General features: G+C 52.8%; 9 protein-coding genes across 9 annotated transcripts; 3 read left to right on the plus strand and 6 right to left on the minus strand.

The window, feature by feature from the left end:
• Window positions 1-1,124: 1,124 nt before the first annotated feature.
• Window positions 1,125-1,708, minus strand: A1O3_04472 (uncharacterized protein; the record flags this gene model as incomplete). The annotated part of the gene is made up of 3 exons (XM_007734601.1): window positions 1,125-1,270; window positions 1,335-1,403; window positions 1,507-1,708. 3 exons carry the CDS (start codon window positions 1,706-1,708, stop codon window positions 1,125-1,127), a joined length of 417 nt encoding a protein of 138 aa, XP_007732791.1.
• A 2,372-nt stretch (window positions 1,709-4,080) lies between these two features.
• On the minus strand, window positions 4,081-5,328 carry A1O3_04473 (uncharacterized protein; the record flags this gene model as incomplete). Its single annotated transcript, XM_007734602.1, has 3 exons — window positions 4,081-4,167; window positions 4,235-4,571; window positions 4,769-5,328. The coding sequence occupies 3 exons, from the start codon at window positions 5,326-5,328 to the stop codon at window positions 4,081-4,083; spliced, it is 984 nt and encodes a 327-aa protein (XP_007732792.1).
• Window positions 5,329-9,010: 3,682 nt separating this feature from the next.
• A1O3_04474 (uncharacterized protein) lies at window positions 9,011-9,709 on the minus strand (the record flags this gene model as incomplete). The annotated part of the gene is made up of 3 exons (XM_007734603.1): window positions 9,011-9,095; window positions 9,163-9,488; window positions 9,548-9,709. 3 exons carry the CDS (start codon window positions 9,707-9,709, stop codon window positions 9,011-9,013), a joined length of 573 nt encoding a protein of 190 aa, XP_007732793.1.
• A 1,432-nt stretch (window positions 9,710-11,141) lies between these two features.
• A1O3_04475 (uncharacterized protein) lies at window positions 11,142-12,882 on the plus strand (the record flags this gene model as incomplete). Its single annotated transcript, XM_007734604.1, has 2 exons — window positions 11,142-11,325; window positions 11,387-12,882. 2 exons carry the CDS (start codon window positions 11,142-11,144, stop codon window positions 12,880-12,882), a joined length of 1,680 nt encoding a protein of 559 aa, XP_007732794.1.
• Window positions 12,883-13,563: 681 nt separating this feature from the next.
• On the plus strand, window positions 13,564-15,187 carry A1O3_04476 (uncharacterized protein; the record flags this gene model as incomplete). Its single annotated transcript, XM_007734605.1, has 3 exons — window positions 13,564-13,775; window positions 13,884-14,512; window positions 14,613-15,187. 3 exons carry the CDS (start codon window positions 13,564-13,566, stop codon window positions 15,185-15,187), a joined length of 1,416 nt encoding a protein of 471 aa, XP_007732795.1.
• Window positions 15,188-16,200: 1,013 nt separating this feature from the next.
• On the minus strand, window positions 16,201-16,458 carry A1O3_04477 (uncharacterized protein; the record flags this gene model as incomplete). The annotated part of the gene is made up of 2 exons (XM_007734606.1): window positions 16,201-16,251; window positions 16,327-16,458. Coding segments are annotated over 2 exons (183 nt in total), but the record flags the coding sequence as incomplete, so codon positions are not given.
• Window positions 16,459-16,963: 505 nt separating this feature from the next.
• Window positions 16,964-18,454, minus strand: A1O3_04478 (uncharacterized protein; the record flags this gene model as incomplete). The annotated part of the gene is made up of 1 exon (XM_007734607.1): window positions 16,964-18,454. The coding sequence occupies one exon, from the start codon at window positions 18,452-18,454 to the stop codon at window positions 16,964-16,966; it is 1,491 nt and encodes a 496-aa protein (XP_007732797.1).
• Window positions 18,455-19,683: 1,229 nt separating this feature from the next.
• On the minus strand, window positions 19,684-21,366 carry A1O3_04479 (uncharacterized protein; the record flags this gene model as incomplete). Its single annotated transcript, XM_007734608.1, has 3 exons — window positions 19,684-20,500; window positions 20,554-20,863; window positions 20,964-21,366. 3 exons carry the CDS (start codon window positions 21,364-21,366, stop codon window positions 19,684-19,686), a joined length of 1,530 nt encoding a protein of 509 aa, XP_007732798.1.
• A 962-nt stretch (window positions 21,367-22,328) lies between these two features.
• A1O3_04480 (uncharacterized protein) lies at window positions 22,329-23,647 on the plus strand (the record flags this gene model as incomplete). The annotated part of the gene is made up of 3 exons (XM_007734609.1): window positions 22,329-22,772; window positions 22,829-23,370; window positions 23,470-23,647. 3 exons carry the CDS (start codon window positions 22,329-22,331, stop codon window positions 23,645-23,647), a joined length of 1,164 nt encoding a protein of 387 aa, XP_007732799.1.

Below are 23,647 nucleotides of genomic sequence, written 5' to 3' on the forward strand. Positions count from 1 at the left end.
CGATAGATAGTATAAAGGATTATCTAACTTCGTAGCTAAATATACGAGAATTTAATAATATATTCTATCTTTATATACTCTATCGTATATCTCTATCTAAATAGTATCTAGCGGTATAGTAGTATTAAAATTATAGAAACCGTACTAATATCGTTTATAAAACTAATATATAATATATTCTAATACGTATTAGCTCGCTATTATAGAAAACTTACGCTACCGTACTTAAAATCTATATTAGAATCTACGGAATACGTAATATTACGATAATATTCATTATATACTAATACGTATATAATATCGAGACGTCTTGTTAGATTATCATATATCTTCTATAGTACGTATTTTTAATAAGTACGGTCTAAGTACTAACTTTTATTACGACTCGTACTTAAAATCGTAACCGTATCTATTTAGTATTACTACGGTACTCAACAACTACCTATTTACGCCTAGGTAACTGCTATATGCCGGCGAAGGTACCTAGGTACATAAAGTACAGAGAGTAGGATTATTTATTTCACTAGGTATACAGTACTACCCCTATCACCACCCACATACACGGCGTATACTGTAGGACAGTCTTCGAACAAAATACATGCAAAGGTGGGAAGGTGTCATCGCCACTGAGGAGACAATAAGATCAGATCAGAGCCATACGCCTGAGAAGGGAAAACAAGTCAAAGTCGTAAGCTAATCTCATCAGAACAAAAAAACAGAGTGAGAGTCAGAACCGCCAGTCTCAAATGTTGGTCGGTGTGGATGGAGAGGCGAGAGCCGGAATAGCGCACCTTTCTTTACGCAGAGAGTATCACTTCTTTATGCCGAGAGTATCACTTCTTTACACAGAGTATCACTTCTTTATGCAAGGCGACTGAGACACAGGACAAATTGAATGCTGTGGAGTAATTCTTTCTTTTCTGATTACTGCTAAATCCTCACCCATGTTGAACATTTCGAGCTCATTTGGTTTGGGAAGCCATTTTCTCAACCTCTCAAAGCAACAGCCTCCCAGCCCTCAGCTCTCACGTCCCAGGCTCCTCATTCATCACCACGAAACTCAGCAGATTGACCCCCGACCTTCCCGTCTGGCATGAACTGCGGCTAGTGATGTGTCGCACCGTCTAGGAAGGAGGCGTTAGGGCAAAGCTGGCATCGCCCGTCTGAGGAAGCCAGCTTGGTCGAAACTTGTCGTAGAGTTCGGCGGCCGGCTTTCCCCATTTCTCGCTTCCCTTCAACAAACCCGTCCGGATGACGATGGTGTCGGGACCTGGATGTGGTTGGTTAGACTGATGGGAGGTCGATGGAAGCTCAAAGATTAGGATCAGACTCACCCATAACATTCTGGTGATGATACGGGCTGGCCGCGCAGTTGGGACACATGTAACAGTCGACGGAATTTCCTGGTCGCAGAAAAGAACATCACATCAGTATTGAGGCGTGGTGGGTTTTCACAGTATTGAGGTGTAGTGGGTTTTCAGGTTGGATAGGATATTCCAAGCTCACCGGAATCGCCCTTGTAGGTGTAGACCTTGAGATCTCCCTTGGTCAAGTTGAAGTTGGATTTGGGGATGACCTGGTTGAGAGTAAATTCACCGCCTCCCAGGGCCTTGCAGGCTCCGCAGTGGCACAGGATGTGTTTCTCTTCGGGGATTTCAGCGGTCCAGGTAGTGTTACCGCAGTGGCATTGGCCTTGGTAGGGAGCCATAGTACTCTGTAGATATCGATCAGGTATCGATTAAGGTAGGTTTAAGGTTGTTCGCTGGGCTGGTTCTGGGCGTCTCGGAGGTTGTATCGACGGGATTGCTTGTTGGATTGATATTGACGATCAGTGACACAAACGACAGACTGCAAGGCAAAGACCCTTTAATACCAGTCCAATTGTTCAACCCTGGTGTGAAGTCAAGTCAAGTCAGGCCGAGTCGCGATGGAGCCTTGCTGGCCTTTGGCCCGCAATATTGTCAGTATTTGGAAGCAGCGCAGCCACCAGCCCCGCCGGCAATCATGTCGTCACTCGACCCAGGCAGATGTTCCCACCCACTCGGTCAGCCTGTTTCGATTGGCCGGCGTCGCTGTCCTGATTTGAATAATATTCAGCCATCTCCATCCATCTCCATCACCTTTTCTTCTCTACTGGCAGTTGCAGTTGACGGTTGGTAGTTGCCGGCTTATTAACGGATCCTCAGTCTAGAACGCGGCAATACCATCAACCACGGTCGCCGCCCACCGTGCTGAGTCACAATGGCGGCAATGCTGTGCTGGTGACGAGCTGTGAGCAGGTTTCGCGAGGGCTGGCACAAGGACATGTCCGCCAAGACTCAATTCGAGGCGTTTCACCATTTTCCCCAGACTCAATCAGCCATCTTTCTTAAGATAGATCTCGGAGAACCGGTTTTCAAGATAGGCGGTTATTTGGAATCAAAACGATTGAGTGGCCGAAGAACTGCACTCAACTTTGGGGATGCGTGTCAGTAATACTACCGTATTCCATAATATACCTGAGGTACTACCTAGGTAGGTACTAACCTACTACAGTACTCGATACAGCATTGCGAGTGGCCTGCGGCTGAAGCCGCGATTGAGACTCCAAAACCAGGGGAGACGAAGGAGAATCTTCGGTGCCAAAGAAGGACGATTCACAAGTTTTTCCATGACGGGCTGGCTTTCGCGAGGCGGCGAGGCGAGGCCTCAAGAGGACAACGGGAAATTTTGCTTCTCCTTACTACTGCATGCTAAGCTTTCGCTGTGCTAGATGAAGGTCCTTGCCTTGTTCTGTATGCATACCTACCTTAGGTAGGCTGCAGACGAAGAGCGTGTACGGAGTATTTCAGATTTCAATTAACGGTGAGGGAGCGTGTATTTCAGACCTTAGTCAACGGTGAGGGTGAGCGCGTTAAATGAAAGTTGAAATGTTCCATATTCTCTATCAACGCCGTTGGTCGCAGAGGGAGCTCACACTATATACCAGGTAGTATACCTTAGGTAGGTAGATAGCACCCTCACCAGCCTTCTGGTTAAAGCGTAAAGCATCAGGCCAAGGATGCCTAAGGTAAGTTTGACAGAGGGAGGGCTCCTAAGGCTAAGGGCCCTGAGGCCACTACCAGGACAATTTGTCGAGAACAAAGTGGCAGCTTCGCGTTCTTGATATGGTTGGGAGCTGCATTTAAGATTAGTTATTAAGATTAATAGTGATTTCTTTGCGAGCACGCAAGCTGTGCCCCCAATTCACAGTACGTACTGAGGACATAGTGGGCCACCAACGAGTGAATGGGCAGTTTCGACGAACTCAGTCGACATGTGTACACTGTATGCCTCCTTAGCCCTACTACTAGGTCCCTAAGGTAGGTATGTACCTATGCTAAGGTCCCTAAGTCCTTGACGTACAATATATGGCAGCAGCAGTACTGTGTGCTGCTATGCTATACTGTGGGCCTAGGCCCCCCCCCCCCCCCCCCCCCAGCCGTCCACGTAGCCTAGACAGTGGTCTCAGGCTTACAATGATGCAAAGCGAGAACCAGGACCAGAAAGTCCAGTATATATATAGGTATGCATTCAGATCGTGCTCGTACGAAAGCTTCTGAATTCACTTGTATCGTCGTCATACAGTCGTTAGAGGCCGTTTCTAACCGAGTCTTAATCTCCCGGCCAGGCCGGCGGCTTGGTCCCTCGCCGTCGACCGCAGCATCACGTTGGAGCTGCCAACAGTACGCTGTCTCGTCTCGAAAGAGAGTCCGTGAGGGCATGATGGTGAAACTGTAGGTATCCAGACCCCATGGCTTCCCAAGTCTCCCAAATTGTTTCTGCACCTGTATCTGTTCTGTTTTTCCAATCCAATCTCTTGTATGAAATGGCAAAGTCGTGCACTGAGGTAATGTAACACATACACACACAAATAGGCTCGTCGCTATGCGAATGATGACTGGAAGCAATGACTGACTCTGAGACAGACAAAAAGGGTAACGTCGTCGGCGAGCGGATCATCCGCGTAATGGCTCTCGATTAAGGCTTACGCCCAACAACAATGACACTAAACAAAGATGGTCAGCATGTTGTTGGCGCAGGGAGTGATTAATTCCAAGCTTACAGTGGGTACCAAAAGTGCTGTTGGCGGGAGTTGATCTCTTGAAAGGCCTTGATGCACGCGTCGTTGACCTGGTCCAAGGTCCACTAATTCAGCACATCAGCATGGTTACTTGCGTCGAAAACAGATGGAGCCTCGACTGCCGGTACTTACGCCCATGTTTCGGGTACAGATTTGCAACAGCCAGCCTTGTAGCCCGGTCTTGTAGAACCGCTCGTAGAACCGTCCCACGTCTTTAAGCTTCGGGTCCGTTGGCCAGGGTCCCAGAGGCAGCTTCAGTCTCTGCTCTTGCACATCCACGAAGCCGGCTTCCTCGACCTTTTTCTTCATGGCCGAAGAGATCTGAAAGTCTCTTCCCGCTGCGGCCGACATTTCTCTGGTAAAGTCACACAATGCCCGGAGCTGACTGTTGGGTAGAATCTCCTCGTCGTCGGTCAAAGCCTCAATCTCCACTTCCATCTGTTCGATCCAGGCGCCCGAATTCATGTTACTAGCGACGGTTAGCATTGAGTCGGACAGAAAAAAGCACAATCTGTTGTTCAAGATAGATGGAAGCCTGCAGGGGACGCAGTGGGGAGGTCAGGCGAGGCGACAGCAGCAGCAAAACTGTGTCTTAGGTACATGTCCATATGCCCTCAACTCGGGTGACATCTTGTCTTGGGCGGTGCGTTTGTGAGGTGAACATACTCGAAACATTGTTTGTACAAGGCATCCCAGTCCTTGACCCCCACAAACAGAGACCTGATATGTACCAGGTCGAATTTCATGGAAGGGTCATCCAAGACCCATTCGTCAGTTGCATCAAACATGATGTGAGAAAGATTGGGGTAAATGGCTCTCGGACGGGGGGCAGTGTCGATTCCCACCACCTGTGTGTCGGGATACTTCTCGGCCATTCCTTCGGCCCACAGACCCAATCCGGTTCCTACATCTGCAACACACCGCAGAGAGGATTCATTAATGGGCGAGAGAAAGTATTTGTTGTCGAGGAGGAGCAGACACATCTCGTGAAGGACAATTTCGTTCTCCTCCGAGACCTCGTCGTAGGGGAAGGGATGGCCGTTCTTGTAGTCGTGGTACCGCCTGCCATTCTCGACTAGGAAGTTGTGTGCCGACGAGGCTACGGAATAGGCGGATGATTCGTCGTCGAGCTCGTCCTCCGTGAACTGGAATCGACCGTATCGTTCATCCACGGGGATGACGGCCGGGTGATTCAGGTTTTCCATGTCCTTATCAAAGTAAGTCATGACTCAAGATACATGGCGGCCCTCTGTCCGAACACTCAACTCGGCTGACTCTGGGTATGGATGATGGTCTTGGAAATCGAGCGAAGGTTGGATTTGGGGTGAGAAGATGGCCGACAGAGGCGACAGATGGCAGAAGTATAGAGGACTCGGGACACTGCCGAGGACCGGAAGGGGAAGGAGGACCGAAAATGGACTGGACCACGGTACTCAGATGATAGTCTGAAGACGAGCCCGAGTTTTGATCCGCGGGAGTGGGGATGGTGGTAGATAATAAGTACTAATAGTGTGTTACTGAGGGAGTGACAGCGATTCGTATTTCAGCGGAGCACCCTTGGAAGGGCGATAGGCGGCCACCTGCTCTGGGTCACAGAGTAGTCGTAGGTACTGTACGTAGTGGTATTAGCAGATACCAGCCGAGTTTTTGCGGATGAGGCATAAAGGTGGATTGGGCCGATGTCAGTGCCAATCGCCCCCTTGGCACCTGCACCCGAAGAAGCGGAACCCGCCGATTGGGATATCGCCCACCGGTCCTTGCTGGCAGCCTGGCCAGGGTCGATCTTCCGGAGGTGAATGAAGATTCCAGAGAAATCTGCGGGACAACGGGGAAGGCGGCGAGTGAGGTGGCCACATCAGAGACCGGGGCAGGACGGGATGCCGAAGTTCTAGAAGTAGGGACGGAGAGGAGAGGTGAAGAAAATAAAAGAACAAAAAGAAGAACCGGGCGCAGGCAAAGATGGATGGATGAATGGAAAACCCAGAAGCAGCAAAAGCCAAATGGTCTGTGGGAGGAATAAGGTCAAGCAAGACTCAATAATGAGAATGGCAGAGTGGATTCCGGGGGCGCTCTGGAAGACTCTTTGAACTAGTGCATACGGAGTACAGTCCCGGCACGCAGCGCAGTGCAGCGGTCGGTTGACATGAGGAAAGCCTGCACCTCGTCTACCACGGACTGCAGTGCAGGCAGACCAATGCAACTAATGAATTCGCCTCGATGCGCGGGAGGAAAGGCAGAGGCAGAGGCAAAGGCAGAGAGAGGCAGAGGCAAGAGGCAAGAGGCGGAGGAGGTCAGAGACCCAGGGAACTGGGAGAATGAGACGAGGGAGGGGTGGAGTCCAAACGGTCGGGCGACAGGGGAGGCCATGTCACTGCAGCTGCACTTGCCAGGGTGCTACACAAGACACGAAGACACAGACCTGACTTACTTAAGTTAGGGCTGGCACTACTGCGGCTTAAGCACGGTACGGGGTATGCGAGGAGCACACCGGCCATGGGCGGCAAACAGTTGGACAGCAAGGCAACAAATCGCATGGGTTGACCAGACTGGCGGGTAACCGGCTGGGGGACCTAAGGGGGGGTGCGGTGGTGTACACTGTACAGAGTGGGATGGACTCGATGGAGGCTGGCAAGATAATGTAACCGTGGAGGGGGTTTGGAAACAAATAGTATTAATAGTAGATGGTATATTCTGCAGTAGTGGTAGGTTAGGGACACACTACCTGAGGTGGTACTGCTAGGAGTATGTACAGAGTACATGCTCTGTGAGCATAGAAGTGTATACCTTAGGTACAAATAATAGGTATCAAGTACTCCCTACTCCGTACACCTAAGGGATCCTGGGCTCCTAAGCCTTAGGCCCTAAGCCCCTACAGAGTAAGCCCAAGCCCAAGCCCAATACCCCTCACCCCCCGCCGCAGTTCCAGCTGCATGGCACCAGCGACTTTTGAATCTCGGACTGTGGCCGGGTTGACCTACCAGAGATGCCCTTAGCCTCCTGGTGTCATTTTGATACATATGGTGTGTGTACGGATAGTATTCCGTACATCCTCGTAGGTAAGGTATTAGGCTACCGTAGGTAGTAGGCTAGTAGGTGCCAAAGTAGAAACGGATAGAGTACTCCGTGGCTACGGCCCTGGCCTAAACCCCCGGCTCCCAGGTGCCAACAGGGCCTAAGGCTCACCAGGCTTCCTATATTACATACCTGACATAACACAAGTTCTCCCTGTACCTAGGCTTGGACTCCGAGACTCCTGATCTTCGTTCCTGCGGCTGGCAAGGATGACTCTCCTCTCTTGGTCTCGTTAGTAACCGAGAGCTCCGGGCATCAGCTTCTGCCGCCTCCCGTCGAATCGGGCCCTGGTTCGTTCCGAGAAACGAAAGTAGAGGACTGGACCCAACCAGAGCGGATACAGTGCTGAGGATGGATACTCGGTACAATGTACATACACTGATACAGTAATTAATACATGACTCGAGGGAAGTGGCGCCCCTAACAATAATGGCCGCGATCCACTGCGGTTCGCCCAGGTTACACATTTTGCTACGGGGTCACCAGGGTGGACTTCTTCACGGGCTCAGGCCGGCTGTGTGAGTTTGACACTCGCTAGTCGTAAGGATTATTGTTTATATTTATTACGCTCCTCCAGAAAGGGCCGCTGGCTCTCAACAAGTCTTCCACTGCAGAGATTTGGTCCCAGCAGTCTGGGTCGGGCTTGCGACTACCGTACACACTACCACTGTTAGCAGTGGGTAGTAGTTGTTCTTTCACGTGTCTCCATCCACCATGGCTCCATGGCCTGGCGAATAACGAATAACGAGGGCGAGTGCCGCGTTGACACCATCTCCCGCCACGACCTCATCTGTCGTGACACCCGTTGGTCCCAAGCGGATGGTTCATAAACCCGAGTGTTATCCTGCTTCAGTACCACCATGTGCTGTGCGACCTGCCTGCGCCACGACACACTTGACACCGGCCACGTTTTCTTCCTTCTTCGTTTGTTCCTTTCGAAGCAACCCCTCGTGGCATGTATCCGGGGTCGATCCTTTTCCCGGCCAGCCTGCCACTTCATCAGTTCAATCGTCGATCAGCCCCAAGTTCACTCAAGGGCCAAACCCAGAGCGTGACTACTACCGACCGGGGTTCCTGTTCTCCATTATTACACCGACCATAGCTTCTTCCTGCGGCCTTAGCCCCGTGCCAGCTGGCTACTGTACATAGCTACATATCTCTTTCACAAGATCGACAAGATTGACCATCCTTCCTCTCCAACGCACACAGATGTGCTCCATGTGTACTTCTTGTGGGCTACGCACTGACATGCGGTTGGTCCATTGGTTTAGGCTGATATGCCTCGCTGGTACTGAAGTCTCGCTTGGCGCCCCCTGTTACAGGGAATTATGTACAGGCCAGATCGCGCAGCTGCAGAACGCATTCGCACCGGAGTCACCCCCAAGGAAGAAAGGCCAGCGTCGTTCCTGGGAGAAAGCAATGCATACGAGAAGCTGAGTCTAGCTTGACATTTCTAACCTATCATTGTTTGACACATTACCGGGGATGACACCCAGGACTCTCGCACAGCGCAGTAGTACCCGGGTCTACACTATATGCACCAGCCCCTCCCCTGCAATCCAGTCCGCTCTTGACAAGTCCAATCCTGAAATTTCTAGCTGGCTTGGTTGCCGGGCAAAGTTTGGACCTCAATGCCGGAACCATATGATCCGAGACCTCAAATTAGGAATGCTAGTGTCAAGCGTGCTCCGGGCAAGCTTCGAACTCCCACCATCGCTGTGCTTTCCATGCAGGCGAATATTAGGTTTGTGTGCGTTGTTCTTGCCCCAGTCGACCCGTCAAGGCCATGCATCTGACCAGCGTGTTTTGCATGGCTGTGGACTTTTCTTCATCAAGTCAAGCTTCAGTCTTGTCGGCAGCGGGTACCTTGGTTCTCTTCCAGAGACAAACAGTGCTAATGGCCGAGAACGTGAAGAGAATGCTGAAGAAAAACATGTCAGATTGTATTGCTCCACTGCAAATGTGCCCGAACTGATACCTTGACTTACCAAAGAGCAATACTGAGACCCCAGATGGACTTCATTTCGAGACAAGTGGCTTTGGAGGTGCCGATCCATTGCGCATAATTGACCGCACCGCCCTTATTGAGACTGTTACCCAACGCCGAGGTGAAGTCGAAGGCACTTGATGTGGCGTTGGAGATCTCATCAAGCACTTGGCAATTGAGGTAGGAAAGCGGCTTGCCCACTACCACCGAGACAACTATCAGGGCTATCAAGAAAAGAGAGTCGATTGCCGTGCTGATCAGAAATGGGAGAATGCTGTCGAAATATAGAATGACCGTGATGGCACAGTACAACACAGCTATGCAAACCTGCCCGCAGTCAGTCCGGCTTGCATCGAGGCCGATGACCAGTGCATGGAGATACGTACAATGCTCAAAATTGCGACGATAACCGGTGGTGGAGTTGCACCAGCGCTGACCATCTCAGAGATGAAATTGGCAGTAATTCCGATGATGGCGATCATGGAAGCCATCTGTAGGGCTCGAGTGGCCTTAAAGGTGGCTCCAAGCACACCGTGATCCGGACCCATTTTGCAGGGAACAGATGAATGATTGAGTGGTTTATGTGAAAGGATCGGCGGCGAAAAGGAAGGGTACTGATAGCTGGCGAGGAGCCGGTTTGGGTACAGAAAGTTGCAAAGGAATGTGCAGTTTTGATCTGGCTTTGACGAAGGGAATTCAAGGAGAGACTCGCCGTGATGAACCAGAATGCTTTAGATCAAAGAGAAGGCGTTGTAAGAGGCTGAGGAGATGACTTGACTTGCAAACAGAAGATTTGTTAGGCTTAAGTATTTCTATATCTGCCTCGTCCATGTGCCTACAAATCCTACGGCCGTGGCCACACTCCCGGAGTGAGACCGCAGCCTGTTTCTGGCCAGTCTCGCAATTGATGTGTAGACAACAAAGCGTGTGGTGGTGGTTGATTCATTTCCAAGACGAGGCTGTTTCGAAGAGACGCCCAGGGTCTATTTGGGGCGGCGGCTATGATTGAACCTGTCCGCAACCGCCAGCCAAACAGAGCCGTGTCTCTTTGCGGTTTCATTTGCTCAATGAGCGCATCATCTAACCAGGCTGTCCATAGTGGATCATTCGTCTCTTCTGCCCACCTGCATGTTTCATCGGGCGTCATCACCATGAATAGAGGACGGTAGGAAAATTTTGCGGTGGAGTGGGCAACAAGACAACCAGAGGCAGCTACCGGAGTACGGAGTACGGATACTATGAGCCAGATCATCGACTGTGGGGAGGTTCGCCTACCACGACACCCATGTCTTCTTCACTGCGCCCCGTCTAGCATCTGCACGACATCTTGCTCGCTTTGTTTGTAGGAAGGTGGTGGCGCCGAGTGCAGATTTCGCTGGTTGACAGGGAGGGAGCTCTGGCGCAGGCAGAAGAGAAACGAATGAGACAGGTCCGTCGGCTGTCGGAGGCTGCCACTCAGAAGCTGCTACAGCCCGGCGTCCTCCAGGCTCCAGCCACCGCCTGCGGCAACTCCAGCCGCGCCCAGGCCCCTAACACCCTCAAGCAGCCAATGAGGCCTTTGCCCGCCACATCAACCAGCTGATTATGCTGAAAAAATTGTCCTTATCAGTTATCAATGATGCTCCTGCAGATCGTTTTGTAGCTTGCTATCTTGCTGCGGTTGCTTAGGTGCTCAGGTACATTAGGAGGACGGAGGACGGAGGACAGTAGCATCGACAGCTGTCCGGTGCAAAGCTGAGTTTCTTCACCCGTTCTCCATACACCTCGACCACTCTCTCTTGTATATACTGCGTACGGAGTACTTTCCATTTCCTGGTGTTTGGAGCTTTGCTGCATCTGCGGCACGATTTTCCCCGCCCACGGCATCTCATCCCATCACTCCGCATTTGGCGGCGACAACCTCCCCCGCCCTATCGAGCCCATCTTCTCTGACCTTCTCCCGGAGCACCCAGCCTCCACGGCTTCAAACCCGTTGCCGATATGTCTCTCACCCGAGTCTCTTCTGTCGATGGGCTGGAGCGGTCACGGAGAGGCTCCAGTGCCTCTGCCCATCGGAGGATGAGCTTCAATCCCGTCGCCGAGTGGGTTCCGCCCACCGATCGAAGACCTAGTATCGTCCAGGCCGCCCTGGAATTCGAGGAGGTCTCCAAACAGATGCGCATAGGTATGTCGGGTGCGGGTTCGGCAGGAAAGTGGGCATCATACTGACATCTCGCGCGTCTTAGTCCAGGTGGTCATCGCCATTATCTACTGTCTCTTCGCTGCCGGTATCGTCTTCGGCTATGCCGCGATCAAACCGGTCCTGATCGACGAAGGGGTCTTCAAGGACCTCTGTACCCCAGAAGAGGTTGAAAACCATGTGACGCCATGTTATCAACAGGAGATCCGGCTGAACTTCATGTTCACCCTTGCTGCCGTCTCGACAAACGTCGCAGCATTGCCGATTGGGACGATTCTTGACAGATACGGCCCTCGAGTCTGCGGTATCATCGGTAGTATTTTTGGGGCAGTGGGGGCTTTGCTGTTCTCCTTTGCCCCCAAAGTCCAGGGCGACCTCTTCACTCCTGGCTACTTCTTCCTTGCTTTGGCAGGCCCTTTCGTTTTCATCTCCTCCTTCCAGCTCTCCAACACCTTCCCGCGGAACTCGGGTCTGATTCTAGCACTCCTGACCGGCGCCTTCGACTCGTCTTCCGCGTTGTTTCTGGTCTTTCGGCTCATCTACGAAGCAACCAACGGCAAAATCAATACCCACCGCCTCTTCCTCATCTATCTCGTCGTCCCTATCTTCATCTTCCTCGTCCAGGTCTTCATAATGCCCAAGGAATCTTACAAGACGGTCAGCGAAGTGGTCAAGGATGCAGAAGAGGAAATAAATGCACCTACGCCCCCCGAACTGACCGAAGAAGAGAGACGAGCATACAGAGACCGTCGGGCAAGCACAATCACAGAGGTCAATCTGTTACTCGACAAGTCCACCAACACCAAACGGGCGAAAAGGGAGGAAACAAAGAACAGCAAGTCCGGCGTCTGGGGTGCCATGCATGGCCACACGGCGTGGGAACAAATCAAGTCTCCCTGGTTCCTGCTCATCACTCTCTTCACTGTGATACAAATGACGCGCATCAACTACTTTGTCGCCACTATTCGGCCACAGGAACGGTACCTTCTCGGCTCTGCCCGTAAGGCGAAGCTTGTCAATGACTTCTTTGATGTCGCTCTCCCTCTTGGCGGGGTGCTCAGTATCCCGTTCATTGGCACTCTGCTAGATCACACGTCCACGCCGTTTGCTCTGGGCTTCTTGGTGGTTGTAGCCACGATCATCGGTGTTCTGGGCTGCCTGCCATACATGTGGGCCGCCATTGCCAACGTATGCTTTTTCGTTGTCTACCGTCCCTTCTACTACACAACAGTCTCGGATTATGCCGCCAAGGTCTTTGGGTTTCAGACCTTTGGAAAAGTTTACGGTCTCATTATCTGTTTGGCCGGCCTCTTTAACTTCCTGCAGTCTCCACTCGACGCCGTCACACATGTTGTTTTCAATGGCAACCCCATCCCTGTTAACGTCATCCTCATGGGCATTGCCGTCACCGTGGGCACAGCTTTGGTGATCTTCACCTATATGAGGAGCCGTAGCATGAAGCGCGAACAGTTGGAAGTAGAAGCAGAGGGCGCTTCGGAGTCACTGATGCCTACTGCCAACGGAAACTCGTATGGTACCTAAGCAAAACGCAAATGGACAGAGCCATCGGGTGCAAAAATCGAAAAAGCAGAGACAAGTGAAAGCCGCTCGCGGCTCGCCCGAGTTGGCGGGGCGAGAAATGTGTCACGCCCGCCATACCGGTATAGTATATAATATCTAAAATATCTAAAATATATTCTCCAGCTTCTAACCAATGCCCTCTATGAAGTTTCTAGTGCCTACACTACAGTGTATGAACCGATGCACTTGAACCATGTTAAAGGTTTCAACACTCCGCTTATAATGCTGCTAAGCGGTCAACATACCAAGACGCCCACTGGACTAGGAACAGATGTCGTGATCAAGAAAGACGAATCTCTGAATCGGTTCTGGGCATCAACTTGGAGCGATAAGCTCGCCTATAGACGAATCACACACCCGGAGAAAACTGCAGACTTGTCAAAGGCTGCTCCCAGCGGTGATTTATCAGCAATTCTAATCAAAACCTCTGCCGACAGGATACAGTGCCGGCTATGACAGCTGATACTCCTGACTAGAATACTACTGAATTGTTGCCCTGGCATCAAGGATGAGTCACTCCTCCAATCCAGTCTTCCCGATTAATCGCCAGGAAGGAGAGTTTGATTTTTGGTTAAATAGATAACCTGCTCACGCGTGCTTGATTGGGATGTTCTGTCGCGAGGGAAGAAGTACTAGAACAGGATGCTGGTAAACACGGATCAGCATGGAGCAGTTCGGTCTGATGATCCGTTGAATTGTCCGCCCAAGTGTGAATCTACCGTTGTCTGTGGTAGACTCGAGGAGGAAGATGTTGGCGCAGCCTCGTCAGGAAGAAGAGCTTTTGTTGCCCCCGACGGTGGATTTCAAGCTTGGCTTCAAGTTGTCGGGGCTTTCTTCGTCTCGTTCAATTCGTGGTATGTGGTGTGCTTTGCCCATTCCAGATGTCATATGTACCACCAGACGCGCCCTGCTATTGAAAGAAAGAAAGAAAGAATCACAGCAGCTCGGCTGACGGACGACAGGGGCATAGTCGGGACATTCGGGGTGTTCCAAACATTCTACGAAACCTCGCCGTCGTCCATCCTCCTACAAAGCAGCCCATCTCAGATCTCTTGGATAGGATCCATGCAGGCGTTTCTCCTTCTGCTTGTCAGTGTTCTCAGTGGACCGGCCTTTGACTCGGGCCACATGAAATTCCTGCTAGCATCCAGTCTTTTCTGCACACCCCTCGGCTTCATGATGACCAGCATCAGCTCCGAATACTGGCACGTCATGCTTGCCCAAGGCCTCTGTATAGGCGTGGGCCTCGGGGCCGGCTTCACGCCCTCTGTTTCGATTGTGCCACAGTATTTCCTCAGAAGGAGAGCGACCGCCCTAGGAATGGCGGCCACCGGCGCGAGCATTGGCGGAGTGGTTTATCCCATCCTCTTCCACGCATCACTCGACACACTCGGCTTCCGCTGGTCCTGTCGCATCCTGGGCTTCGTCTCCGCCGCCACGCTGGCCATCCCGTTTCTGGTGTTGAGAAACCAGGTCGGTTTCAGCGCGGCACAGAAAAGGCGTCTGATCGACCTCGCTGCGCTGCGCAATCCGCACTTCGTCGTCTATTGTCTGGCCATGTTTCTGATCTTCCTGGGCTTTCTCATTCCAAGTAAGTTTGCCTTTGCCCCTGCGCTGCGACATCTGGGATCCCTAGTAAACAAGGGGTCCATTCTATTGTTCTATGTGGTAAACAAGGAGTCCTATTCTAGTGTTCTATGTGCAATCCTTTGCCATCTCGAAGGGCATCGTCGGTAACGTCGTCAACGTCGATGATGGTGATGGTGATGGTGGTGGCTATGGTGACGGTCATGGTGATGGCTTAGCTTTCTACCTTCTGCCCATCCTCAACGCCGGCTCGACCCTGGGCCGCCTTCTTCCCAATTACGTAGTCGATCGCTGCGGTCCGTTCAACGTCCTCCTACCTCTCACCACGGGGTCGGCCATCCTGGCACTATGTTGGCCGTCTGTCCAGTCGACGGGGGGCATTGTCGTATTTGCGTCGTTGTACGGCTTTTTCACCGGCGGAATGGTCTCGGCCACCGCCGTGCCCATCATCTCGTTCGCCAACAACCAACGAAACGTCGGCACTTATGTCGGCATGTGCTTCTTCTGCACTGCATTCGGCCTTTTGGCAGGGCCCCCATCAGCAGGCGCCATCCTGACCCAATCCAACAATTACCTGGGCCCGTCGCTGTTTGGCGGCATCGCTCTCCTGCTTGCTAGCTTCCTGCTCGTTGCTATCCGCCTGAGGATGGTTGGTTGTGTTGCTGCCGTCAAGGTGTGAGCTGCCGTCAAGGTGTAAGACGTGACAATGACGACGTCGATTGAATTTCACACGCCTGCATCGGATCATTCAGCGCCGTCCCAGTCCCATCGCGGTTGCGAACTGACTGTCAATAGGACAGGCTGGGGGCTGGGCGTCGAGCCCTTGGAACCCTTTTGGTGTCACCTCAGGAGCTCTCGAGCATCTGCTGTTGAATCGGCGGAGTGTGGAAGCATCTGCTTTTGAATTAGCGAGTGTGGAAGCATCTGCTTTTGAATTAGCGGAGTGTGGATGGACCTTAATCTTGATGGGATGGTAGGCCGGCCTGCTCATGACTTCAGCCCCATAGCTAGGAAATAGTCATAGCACTCTGATGTGAAGCATGAAGGATCGCCCCATGGCCATGAAATAGTCATAGCACTCCGATGTGAAGCATGAAGAATTCACCAAACTTCGTCTTGCGCAGAAATAAAGTGCGATTGCGATTTATACGCTATTTTTACAGTGTGTCCAGGCTAATCCAAACCACCATGGATCCGATCGGCTGGAATCCACAACCGTCGTCCTTCATTCCAGGAGCATCGTACAATTGCCGAACGCCTTTCTCGGTCCCCATTCCGGTTGTAGTGGCTGTTTCTGTTCCAACAACACGAGTCCAGTCAGCCACAAAACCATGAGGGATTTATTTTCAAGATAATGCAACACGGTTGGCGTTCTTCCGATCGCAGCCGTAGAAACTAGCAAAGCCGCCTTCCCGCGTGGTATGGTAGATAGACCACGCCCATGACTCTTCCTCCGAATCATGTTGTTGAACCGCCATCGCCACACTATCCACGGCATCCAGCGGCGACCCGTAGTTCATCCTGTCCTGTGCCTAGCATACAAGCGCCGGTTTATCGCACGGATCTTGTCAAGCCAGGTTATCGCACGTATCTTGTCCAGCCCAGTAGGTTATGAAGCGAAGGCCGGCCGCCTTGAGTGAGTGAGTGGACTGCGCGGTGTTCGAGAAGACAGAGTAAAGAGGTGACCTAGAAGCCGGGAAGCAGCATCTCGCTCCACTCGGAGCTGAAGAAAGCGACGGCGGCCTGTGCGTGTACATGTACATGTTAGCCGACGAGATGAACAGACATTCCGAGATACCAGATACGATATGTACGTACTCCGAACATGGCGACGCTGATGACGACGCTCGAGTTCTCATCCGACGTCAGCGTGTTGTAGATCGAGCTGAAGTAGCCCTGGGGCTTGGCCGAGCGGCGGGCCGGTTGGACGGTGATGCGCTTGGGAGGCATTTTCTTCGGGATGGAAAGCTGACGACAGAAGGATCCAAGTGAGAGAGAGACTGAATAGCCTCCGAGAATCTAGATGGTCCGGTTGGTCCGCAAGAGTGTCAACGGTCAATGAGACAGAAGAAGCCGCTGGGATCCCGGTGGTATGAGTCCAACAGAGCCCGATGTCCGCTGAATAAAATGGCAATACTGACTGAGATGATATCCTAAGCAACAGGTTGGACTGGAGATGTTGAAGCTGGAAATTTGGAGCGCAGAAGAATCGATGTCCCGCATTGGCTTAGCGTGGTCTACGGCGCGACACTGGAGCCTCCACGCGCAAGTATGCTACGGCGGATCTATGCTCCTGGTTGTGTGTGTTCCGTTCCCAACATACCTACATCACTTCCTGAGCGAGAGAGTTGAACTCGTTCCTGTCTACCGAAGTCTATGCAGCCTTCTATGGCAATAAAGTCGCACCATCGCGGCGCAAGGGATCATCTATACCTGCCCCTCATTTCCCGGCCACCTATTTTGGATCTGGGATCCCTCTTATCAATCTTATAAGCTCCTGCCTATCAACATCGGCTTGGTGCCATTCCGCTGTATGGCCCTGCATCTTGTCCTCAATGCCGAGCTCGGCCGCGCTTTCATTCATCCATTGGACCAGCCCAGCCACATACGTCTGCTCTTCGCCGAGGCCCCTAAGGCTGTGGAACGTCCTCCCCAAGCCCTTCGTCTTGACACGTTCCTGGTACTCTCCTCGCATTTGTTCTTTTGAGGGCAACAGTCCTTTGCCTCCTAGAACTCTCGCAACAACTTGGGCTTGAAAGTCGAAGAGTGAAAAGGTGGCAATGTGGTAAGGCGCCCCGACGAATGCCAGGGAAGGGTCCTCGATGTAGAATATGTCCTTGTGCAGGTTATGCACCATTTCTCCCTCACGAGTTACGAGCACGAACTCGTCAGCCTCGTCAACCGACTTCGTGTCGGCATGCAGGTGGGAAAGAAAAGGATATGAAGTGATGTACCCCGTGCAGAGCACGACGGAATGAATGTCGGTCAATTCCTGCCCGTCGGTAAGAACAACCGTCCCTGGAATGGGCTGTGATGCGGATGACTCGACATCCTGAGTGGTGTTGAGTCTGAACTCCTTGACACCGCCAACTCTGGTCGCGTTTTCTGGCAAGAAGCTGCTAGGGAGATCGAAAGCTCCGCCGCGAGAGCTCTGATAAACGTGTTTAGCGTAGGGAATCGACTCTTTGGCAATGTCCACCGACGACACCCCTGCGCCGATGAGAAGGACGTTCTGGTCCTTGAATATCCTGGGATTTCTGTATCCCTTTGAATGCCACACTCGATTTGGCCATGCCTGTTTCCACTCGCCGAGACCAGGAATGTCGGGAACGCGAGGCATGTGATAATGGCCAGATGCTACGACGACGGCATCAAACAGCCATCGGTTCTCCACCAAGCGCGATCCACCAAGCGTTGCCGGTGCCTTCTGCAGAGTCGTCGTCCTCACCAACCATTCGGTGCCAAGCTTGCGGACTTGTTCAACTCGAGTGTTATAGTGGGCGATGGCAGAGACACCGTGGACTTTGGCAATGGTTTGCACGTATTCTTCCAGGACGCTTTGGCTCACAAAGTCCGGAGTGCCCTCAGGCCATGCCTGGAGACTGGTCCTCATCATTCTAGTCGAGACATTATTCTTCAGTCCTGCGTAGCATGGGCCTGGCGGTGCATGAGCGATCTCGATGTCCTCCTGCTGGTCGCCAACTTCCGCCGGCGGCGTAAGGGACGCACTTTCCGGCCGTGTCTCGTAGTCGCCGCGTGAGGGAGTCTCATTGGGATATGGAGGCTCCAGTGCCGGCCTTTCGTCGAAATGCCATACACCTCCCTCGATCCCTGACCTTTCAAAGAGCGTGACCTCGAGACCCTGCTTCAGCAGATGTGCTGCAGAAGTCACTCCGCTGATCCCGGCGCCAACGACCGCAACCCTCTTTGGATGTTTTTCTATCATTTCTCAGCCTCTTTGCATAGATAATCTACAGTAGCTACCGGCGTTCGTTGGCATACAGCGTTCGTGGAGTTCGTTGGTATACAGCGTTCGTGGAGTTCGTTGGCATACAGTCAGCATTCCATGAGACAATCCGGAGTAGAGTACCTCTGTATTTGTGCATCTAATTACACCATCTACATCTATCTATATCTAATTAACCCATCCCGGCCATTGAATGTGTACGGAGTACTTACTGTGTATGTCTCGGAAGAGCCAGGGCCAGGGCCAGCCAACCAACCAGTCGGCATCGGACCAGCTGATGCGATCGAATGACACCATATTTGCGGGAAGCACACCAACAGATGCCACGCCTCGCTTACGTATTCATATCGTTCGTAATCGTCGCCAAAGCGTCTGTCTTACGGAATAGAATACGTACCTACAGAGAGAGAATCGTCTGTCTCACGGAGTAGAATACTAAACGTACGGAGAATCGTCTGTCTCATGGAATAGAATAGAATACTATACGTACAGAGAATTGTGCTATGCTGTGCTATGTAGTGCAGTGCAGTGCAGTGCTATGCAGCTGTTTGTTTGCCTTATAGCTGTGCCGTCGTAGACTCCACTTGACAAATGAAATGGGCAGAAAGTAGCGTTGCAACGTAAGGCCGGTAGCTGGGCCTGACCTTAGACTAAGGGGGCCTGCAATTACATACATAAGGTACACAGACTACACAGACTAGACTGCAGTGGTGGGCTCCTTCACGTTACAGAAGTGTTCTCTACTCTATACAGTCACTGGTACACTATCGGCGGCATGGAGAAGGACCGGACCGGATCTGAGCAAGACACAGAAGGGCTTAGAACCCAAGACCTCAGCCTGTGTCGCTGGGAAACGAAACGGGCATGGGCATGGGAAAGGGCAGTTGGAAGAACTGAGCGAGATGGTTGGGTTGTTCCGGAGTTGTCTCTCACTTTTTTATTTCTTCTATGTATACTGTTGTAGCTGGTAGCATCGATGGGGTCATTGCATGCTTTACACCCCAGGGCGAAGCTACCAGTACTAGTGATAACAAGGTATCAACAAGTAGACACCGGAAGCGAAATTGGTCCGCCCATACGTGATGCCACCCCATCCCCATCCCCATCCCCATCCTCACGGCTCCTTCCTGAGCTGCTGCTGTAGTGTGTCCGCATCAGCATCCTCATCAGCCTCAGCATCAGGAAGCAGATAGTAGAGGGACTGATTGTCATGGCAGCTCGAGGTTCTTGCGCGTCTTGGCCTGCTCTCTTTTCCACAAGAATCTGATGACGAAGGCGGTGACGATCATGCCAGCGCTCAGACAAGCCGAGGTGACAAACCCTTTGTGGTACTCAGGGGCGTCTATCTGCTGCCACACGACCAGCGGCAGCCATGCCTGAAACACATAGGCCAATTCATTCATGGAGCCGGTGACGAGGGCGCGCTCTTCGTTGTCGTCGGAGCAGATCTCGTGCGCCCATGCCATGCACAGGCCGCTCAATCCGCCGCCACAGCCGGCGAGGATATAGCAGGCCCAGTGCCAGCCCACGGGGATGTTCCAGACTGCCAGGCTGGCGTAGCACACGATCGAGACCAGGCCGCCAAAGACGATCGGGGGCCAGCGGGCGCCGCGGAAGATGCTGTCGGACGTCCAGGCGTAGATGAGCGTGCTGACAATCTGCACCGCGTACGTCGTGGTCGGATACGTGTTGATCTGCGAGATGGTGTACTTCGGATGCTTCGAGGCCTTGAGATACTGCGCGAATGTCGGCTGGCCGACGCCCGACCCAGCATTGTTGAAGGTGATGTACAAGACGGTCAAGGCGTAGATCTTCCACGATGTGAAGATCTTCCGGAACTTGGCTTTGGTGTACGGCGCCCGCTGGGCCCGGCCCTCCAATTCCATGCGTTTCTTCGCATACTCGCGCTCCGCCGGGCTGAAATACCACGCGCGCGTGATTTCCGGCACGTCCGGCAGCAGAAAGAAGCCGGAGATGGCCACGGGGAGGGAGATGATGCCGTCGACCACAAATAGCCATTGCCACCTGAAGCAAGTTAGTCAATTGAGAATTTCACCACATCCCTGGTTTCAACCCACCCTTTGAGACCTCCCTTCCCGCCCAGTTTGTACACCCCGGCCATCAAGTAGCCAGAGAACATGCTGCCGATGGCCGAGCTGGTGTGGAAAATGCACGACCGCTTCGCAAGTTCATCGCGCCGGTACCACGATCCAATCACGTACACCATTCCCGGATAGAACGTCGACTCGGCGAGCCCGACGAGAAACCGAAGCGCATATATCGAGCTGGCGCTGTTGCACTTGCATAGACAGAATGTGAGCACCGTCCAGAGGAGTTCCATGGCTGGAATCCAGATGCTCGGCCGGACACGTGTAAGGATCATGTTTGCTTGGGAAAAGAGGTGTTAGTCATGGTCATACAGTACAAATCAAACCAAGAAATCGATCTTCAGTTCAACTGAACAAAAAGAGAAAGATTGTCGACTTACAGGGTATCTCCCCAATCACATAGCCGACGGTCCAGCATGTTTGCATGTAGTTGAGCTGGTTTTTGTAAAGCCCCAAGTCCTCTTTCATGCCGGAAACGAAGGCATTATTGATGTTGATCTGATCCAGGTACTTGATGAAATACCCCAAGCTGGCGAAGGTCAGGACGGCCGCGTCGAGCTTGAACAAGAACTTGCGTTCTTGCGGCGACTTGTCGAGGCTGTCCCAGATGTATGATTGCCATTTGTGTTGGGGTTTGGCCTGGATCACATCGGCGGCGTCGCGGTTCGAGCTCGACGTACGGATAGATCCTCTCGGACTCGGACTCGCACTCGCACTCGCGGGGAGGGTCGCTGCCCCAACACCTCTCACGCCAGCCTCGACGCTCTTGTCGTAGCCAGCCATTGATCTGGGGGTTTCTCCTAGATTCAGAACGTACCAGCCATTGAGAATGATGCATAGAATGCTATGCTGGCTCTGACGGCCTTTTAAACCCATCCATCCATCAACATCTAAGAGATCGGCACCAGGGTACCCCCGCCACCGCCGGGACGATCATCTCGCCAGCGCCCGGTCTACCCCACAGAATTGGTCATTGGTGTCAATGGCACCTTATAAACCGAGCATTGCGTGCTGCCGGCCTGGACCATGGTATCAAGCAATATAGGTAAGCTTTGTGGCGTGGACATGCGACCGTAGCACTCCGGTATCTTGATCACTGCGCCGGCGACATTCTCCCGGGGCCAATCGGGCAGAGACCGCGTCGAAGAAGCAACCTTGGGCGCGGGATGTCTGCATCGTTGCGTTACAATGCATCGGAGCCTTGTTGGAGACAGAGCAGCAAATAAAGGGGTCGAAGCACGCAATCTCCTCACGTGATTCGTTTGTCTGATGGTCCATGCATGGATATGTTGGAGTTGTACACAGTCCCTCCGTACAGAGTCGGTTGGGGAAGTCCACCGCAGAAGCCGTCGCCAAAGCCAACGTCCTAATTGGATGGACAAGCTGTCGACTGGAGGGCTAGTAAGACTTCCCTGTCCGGACACGGGGTAGATATAGAAATCCCTAGCCGGTGGTGTCATAGGGCCCCTCCTTCCAAGGTGTTTGATTCGTAGAGGACTGCAACATCTGAGACTCAGCGCGAGTCGCCATGATTCACGCCATAGAGAGTTTCCATATCACCATTCAGCCGGACGAATGGAGAGACCGTATCAACCAGGATCGGTAAGCAAGACCAGAGTCCGGAATAACAGTCGGCTCTGCGCGGAGTTCACTGGGCACGTTAAAAGGTCGGGGAACGAACGTCCGTTCGTCTTCTCGCTTGCCTTATCTTAATCTGGAGGGGAGATACCAGTCAGTCAGACAACATGGCACCAGCACCGATCGACCCAAGCATCACAGAGTTCGTGGTCCCGAAAAAGGACACGCTGGGATTGCCCGAGCCAGCATTGAAACGATTGACCAAGGCCGGGATCGATCTCTCGGAAGGGTACCCGTACCGGCCCAGCAGACCGCTGTACATTCAAGACATCTACAACATCCGAAACAGGGACAGAGTGCATGTCGACCCTGGCTCTCGGGCAGACAAGTCGAAAAGCGCACTGTTCTCTGCTGCAACCAAGGTCACCGACCTGACGGCGCACATCGGCACCGAGATCGAGGGGCTTCAGCTGAAGGATCTGACCGATCAGCAAAAGGACGAGCTTGGTTTGCTGATTGCCGAACGCAGCGTGGTATTTTTTCGAGACCAGGATCTTTCGCCGCAGCAGCAAAAGGCGCTCGGTGAATACTATGGCGAAGTTGAGGTTCATGTAGATCAGCCCCCTTCCTGTTTGACGGTCCCCTTGTGCTGAGTCTCGAGTGACAGCCCCAAACCCCCCAGGTTCCTGGTTTACCCGGCGTGACGGTGATTTGGCCGGATCTTCAAGCGACCGAACACGGAGCTTCATTCCGTTCGCCGGGCGGTGCGTCTCGATGGCATACGGACCTCGTCCACGAGCGAAACCCCGCCGGCGTGACTCACTTGCACAACGACACGGTGCCGCCGATCGGAGGCGACACGCTCTGGGCCAGCGGATACGGCGCATACGAGAAGCTGTCGCCAGAATTCCGCAAGTACATTGACGGCAAGCAGGCCGTGTACAGGTCGTCGCATTCGTACCTCGACCGTGACAACCCGACGAGCGGACCGCAGTACCTTGAGCGCGTGCATCCCTTGGTCCGCGTGCACCCAGCCACAGGCTGGAGGGCCCTTTGGGTCAACCGCGCCATGACAGTCCGGATTGTCGGCCTCGATAAGGCGGAAAGCGACCTGATCCTGGGTTACCTTTTCGACGTCTATGAGAAGAACATTGATATCCAGGTTCGATTCAAATGGACGCCGGGCACAAGTGCTCTTTGGGACAATAGGTGAGTAGTCTTCTCGGGGCCACCTCTTTCTCTCTCCCCCCACCTCCCTCTCTCTTTCTCTTTGCTCCTTTCTTCGTCCTTTTGCTGAGAATGAGCCAGAATCACAATCCACAACGCCAGTTGGGACTATGGTGGGAGACATCCCCGGCACGGCACCAGGGTCACATCCCTCGCCGAAGTTCCCTACTTTGATCCCAGCGCACCCACGAGGCGAGAAGCACTGGGGCTCCTGGGACCGGACGAGAAACAGGTGGATGGTGTGCTGGTGGAAACATGA

Source organism: Capronia epimyces (assembly GCF_000585565.1).
Source record: "Capronia epimyces CBS 606.96 chromosome Unknown aczIQ-supercont1.3, whole genome shotgun sequence".
Taxonomy (NCBI): Eukaryota; Fungi; Ascomycota; class Eurotiomycetes; order Chaetothyriales; family Herpotrichiellaceae; genus Capronia; species Capronia epimyces.